At 38.7% G+C, this 5,163-nt stretch overlaps 1 protein-coding gene across 1 annotated transcript; it reads right to left on the bottom strand.

Annotated features, from left to right (window-relative positions):
• Window positions 1–3,748: 3,748 nt before the first annotated feature.
• On the bottom strand, window positions 3,749–5,163 carry LOC111599359 (cilia- and flagella-associated protein 299). The gene is made up of 2 exons (XM_023314990.2): window positions 4,675–5,163; window positions 3,749–4,240 (listed from the first exon to the last, which is right to left on the bottom strand). The coding sequence occupies exons 1-2, from the start codon at window positions 4,978–4,980 to the stop codon at window positions 3,839–3,841; spliced, it is 708 nt and encodes a 235-aa protein (XP_023170758.2). The 5' UTR covers window positions 4,981–5,163; the 3' UTR covers window positions 3,749–3,838.

Below are 5,163 nucleotides of genomic sequence, written 5' to 3'. Positions count from 1 at the left end.
GATATGGGGTCAACAAAGAAAAATATATTGCACTGCTTATTGAAATATGAAAGGCCAAATAAAAACGAGCTTACGCTGCGTATGCGTAATATGCAACGTCATACAGAAATGTTCAACGTTGCGTATTCGTAATATGCAATGCAATTAAATCGGCTTCAATTGCATTTGGTTGTATTCCGATAAAATTGAATTTAGTTCGATGGTCGCCACAGTTTGGCGTCATTTGTCACAGACACAGCAAAAACTTTGACCAAGTTCAAGTTGTGGTTGCCTCTCCTAAGCGCCGCAGTTGACCCTTAGTGCGAAGCCACCTTTTGGCCATTGCCAATTTACGCTTTATATACGAGCCTCGTTCGGGCCATTTGCGACAAGCTACGAGGGCCGTCAGGCAGGCGAAGGGTAACCCAGAACCGATTCAATCAAGCCGAACCAAGGCGCCCACAGCTGCTGCTAATAGAATTGTGGATGAGCTGTAGGTGAGCATATTGATAGCCAGATACCCTGTTTATTTGCTATAAAATACGCATAAAATGTAGGCCCTAAAGAGCAATGCGTCAATGCGTCATAAATGGAAAGTGATGCCAGCTGTCTGCGTTCCCTACATATTCTTAAGAGTTTTCCAAATTATTGACAACTTTGAAGCCGGGGAATTTGAGAGCATATTTTAAGTAAACTATATCTTATCAGATATATCTCCAATAATTTTAAACCTTTTTCAAACTGTTCAAATAGTCAAAGCTTTCGCATTTTAAGGTTTTTCCCCAGTAGATTTCTAGTCTGAAATTTCCTATTCAACTCTTTCAGAGACTAACTTAGAAAGTCCAACTCTTATCAAATCATACAACCGTAGCAGGTTTCGACTAATTTATCTGTAATTTCGTGAGTTGCCCAGTTTTTCTTAAGACTCTTTACTTTAATTGTATATTTTAGCTGCTTTTGCAGGGTATTTAATGTCAGCAATGGCTTTTCCTATTTTCCAATTTCCTATAAATAATTCATCATTTTTTGACTTGACTTTTGCAGGGTATGTAATTGCTGTCATTTGTTTTGTTCATTATTTTCATTATTGGTCACATTTTATGATTGTTCTCTTTCGTTGGTCTTGCCCTCGGGCCCAATGCTGACTAGCTTGGTATTTGTGGCATGCAACATAATTTAATATGCCCTTTACTCGGTTTCAGCTCTCAGCTTTCAGTTTTATGTGCGACGAGTACCTTGACGCTCTGGCCTTGGCTCTGGCTCTGGCTCTGGCTGTGGCTCTGCCTTTTCTTATTGTGCTGCTTTATGTGTTTATTTGGCTTGAAAGGGTTTTCCGTCGCAGTCGCCGTAGCTGCTTGTCTCTTTCTTGCCTGCTGCTGAGTGCTTAAATTATTTATTAGACATATTTTGGGACAGACTTTGAGTAATATTATTATGATTTCTGTGCCCCAGCATATGGCATATGCCGCCAAGGGTCCAACACATAAATTATGAGCTCTCCGGCTGACCCCTGAATCCAATCAGAATGTCAGCAAAAACATTCACACAAAAAAAGCGGACTTTCCCAGAATGGATTCCTCTTTTAAATGTCGATTAATAAGAGTTGCATTGAAGACAAGTGAAAATAAGTTGGAATGAGGGGGAAATGAGGGAGAAACTGCATTTTGGAATGTCACTAAGTTATAATAGCTTAAGTCTAAGATATATATTAAGCAAATCAAATCAAATTGAATTGAATTGAATTTATGTGTCATTAATTTTTCTAGCAAATCTTAAATCTCTAACCGAATCAAATGCTGGAGTGTCTAGCCAAAAAAACCAGTCGCATACAGTCATGTTGCGTATGGTCTTTGCGAGGAAACCATTTAATTATTCATTGACCTTATTATTTGCACATGTTGCCAATTAAGCTGACAGCAACAAGAATTGAATCGATTTCATAAACTATCAATAAATTATGCATTTAACAATATTAAGTGTAGGCCACTTGAATAAATATTCATAAATACATTTATGAATCAGCCAAAGGAAAGGAATTTGTCATGACTGAAGGCAAACAAAAAACGAGGTGAAGCGCATAGAAAGGCAGTTAGAGCGAGAGAGGCAGCTTGTTTACGAGTGGCAAACAAATTTCTGGCAATTGCAAGTTGATTTTCCGAAAGTTATTTGCCAACTGAGGAAGGACAATTCATTACGACAAAATTTAACATATCTTAATGCAGTCAGATATAAATGTATATATATAGTGTGTGCACTGACTCTGTCCCTCTCTCTATCTGGCAAATATTTATTTGCATTTTTGCGTCTGCTGCCTGCTTTTAGGGCGCCTCAGCCTAGACCCGGCTCATGCGTTTCAGCATCTCCAATGCAGAACTTAATGTTTATTTTAATTGCCAGCAAGGACGGCAGGCCCCAAGGTTAACAGTAACAAGAAGTAACCAGAGCACCTCAGCTTGCTTGCATCTAGTTATTTAAGGGCCAGCTCAGCACAGAGATAGACAGAGTCTGTTAAGGAGAGGGAGAGGGAGAGGGAGAGGGAGGGAGATGTGTGCGTCGCATAAATTAGCAGCTAGTCGCAATTTCGTATGCAAATTAAATTTTATATGCCACAGCGAATGACATTTAAATCATAATTTAAGTCCATTCATTATTTATTGCAACTGACCTCACCTATAATATATTTAGTGCATGCTCTCGAGTGAAATGTTGGCTATATTAAATTAGTTCAACAGAAGCGAAGAGAAGAGAGGAGTAAAATATTTTTAGGAAGCTTAGTATTATTTTAGTTTAACAAAATTCGATGGCTTGCGAGAGGATGGAATATATTGAATAATTTATTTATACGAAAAGTGCATTTGAAATATATTTATAAAATCTATGTAAGCTAAAAGGAAATATAATATATAATTAATTCATTTATTTATTTACGTATTTTTTATTTACTAAGCTGTCATATATTTATTTTTATTAAAAATATTTTTATTTTTATATTTTAAATAAAATATATAAAATACTAAAATGTAACCTTTATAGTAAAAAATTCCTGACATTTTTCCCACTGCTGTCTCAAGTAAGTAAATCACAGATGCATCTCAAGCAATCCATCTGCATTGCTTTAAAATATACTAAAATTTTGTCATTTTTAATCATTTATTCATAATTAAAATAAATTAACCCCAACTTAGCCGCTGCAACCCAAGCGCTGGCTTAGCTGCTCCAAGTACATTTTGCTGGCAAAGACTTAATTAATTTGCTGAGCGATTGACATGAGGCTGGCTGTCGAATGCAGTGCACAAAATGAACTGCAAGGACAGCTGGGCAAGGATAGCTGCAAGGATAATTGAAAGTGACAAACGAAATAACAGGCCAATAGCCAGAGCCTGTGAACGCTGGACAGCAGCAGGAACTGCGACTGCTGTTAATAGATTTATGGGCCGCAACATGGAAAACTGTTAAGCAAACATAAAATATTATAAAGCTTGGGTAATTTCCGTTCACTGCGCTGATGCTTGGTCAGTTGAGAGAGAGAGAGAGAGGGAGAGCAAGGCAGTTGGCTGGCTGCGTTGGAGGCCTCAAAATGTCCATCAAAACGTCAGCAGGCATAACTGTGGCAAAAACTGATAAGATATGAAAAGCAATTTACGTAAACTGTCAACGACAAATTCCCTTTAACAGAGAGAAAGACTGAGCGGGAGAGAGAGAGACAGAGTGAGGGGCGCCAGGGGAAGGGCCATGCAGCAGCTGCGGAATTAAATTATCAAACTCGTATCATATACTTTATATATATTTGTGTGGGCATATGGCATATAATCTGCTTGTCACTCATAGTTCTCGCTCGCTGTCTGTTATTAAGCCGCGACTAATTGATGCGCCGCACGATGTGGTCGAAGAACAGGCAATCGCCATAGATATCCGAGCTGTAGACATTGCGTTCGGCATTCCTATGAAAGCTGCAAAAGCATTCCGCATTCACGCAGATGATCTTATGATCGCCTCGATGCTTCATCAGCAGACTGTGCGCCCCGCTCGTGACGACGCTATAGTTGTCACTGTCCGTGCAGTACATCTTGTTCAAGTGCCAGTCGAAGTAGCTCAAGTTATTCGGCCGTGGCATCAGCTTGGCCTTGCCCTCGAATATGGCCGGCCAGTTGACATAATGCTCGCTGTCCTTGAAGCGCGATTCGCGCATACTCTGCTCCAGGTCAATATAGCCAGAGATATTCAGACCCTTCTTCGAGCGCATTATCAGAAAGACAATGGTCTGCGATGGCAGAGAGATTATTATTTATATTTTTGATTGGATAGTTAAACGTAGTCAAAGTTACTCATGAGTATGCGAGTGAGTAGAGTAATCGAAAGTAATTAAAGGACAGTGCAAGGAAGACGATAATTCTATAAGGAAAGGGTATTTTGACCTGGCTAATAGCCGCAGTGCAATTACTTATTATAAGTCATATATTTATAGTTCTCAAGTTTTACAATAATATATATTTATATATATATTCAACATATTATTTTTTATTTTTAATTAATTCTTTATTATTTTTTTTTTTAGTTTGTATTTCTTCTCAGTCAAATATGGTGTGACATAAATAAAATGAAATTGATATATAATTTTATAGAGCAGACTTAGTGCTTCATCCTCTGTATTATGAGTCGATGTATGGATTCTCTTTGAAGACTATTTCAACTTACCGAAATCTGTTTTTTGAGCAGCTTCAGTTCGCGTGCAGCAAACTGCCGAAGCACTGGATCGTCACCCGTGTAGTTGTTGCCGAAGAGCGTTGAGTCGCAGACGCGACGTGGGTTCATCCTGACCTCCAGCTTCACACGCTCAACCTCGAACTCGGAACGGGACAGCAGGCGACCCATGCAGCTCTTGCCACAGGCATTCTGAATGAATTGTCTGCTGATGTCCCAGTTGCGCAGATAAGCAATATCGTTGATATTGAGGAAGCTATCCAGATACTCCTCATACGAATTATAGTTGAGCAGACTCATCTCACCGTAACAAATTAATTAACGAGTAACAATCGAAACGAGCAAAAATCAAAATATGAAAAGCTCAGCTCAAACATCGAAAAACCAAACCCGAAAACTGACAGCAAAATCATTGCCCAAAGGCAAACAACTTTCAGGGGATTTTGTGTATGCCACATATAAAAATAATTAAATACACACACA

The sequence above is a fragment of the Drosophila hydei genome, unplaced genomic scaffold (assembly GCF_003285905.1).
Source record: "Drosophila hydei strain 15085-1641.00,03,60 unplaced genomic scaffold, DhydRS2 tig00000172-arrow-pilon, whole genome shotgun sequence".
In the NCBI taxonomy this organism is placed as follows: Eukaryota; Metazoa; Arthropoda; class Insecta; order Diptera; family Drosophilidae; genus Drosophila; species Drosophila hydei.
This window is presented reverse-complemented; position numbering and strand designations above follow the sequence as displayed.

Bases quoted from the DNA above. Each gene is read 5' to 3' on its own strand.
- LOC111599359 (XM_023314990.2), bottom strand. From the start codon at position 4,980: ATGAGTCTGCTCAACTATAATTCGTATGAGGAGTATCTGGATAGCTTC. The intron at 4,241-4,674 runs GTAAGTTGAAAT...CTGCCATCGCAG, and splicing joins TGCTCAAAAAACAGATTTCG to ACCATTGTCTTTCTGATAAT.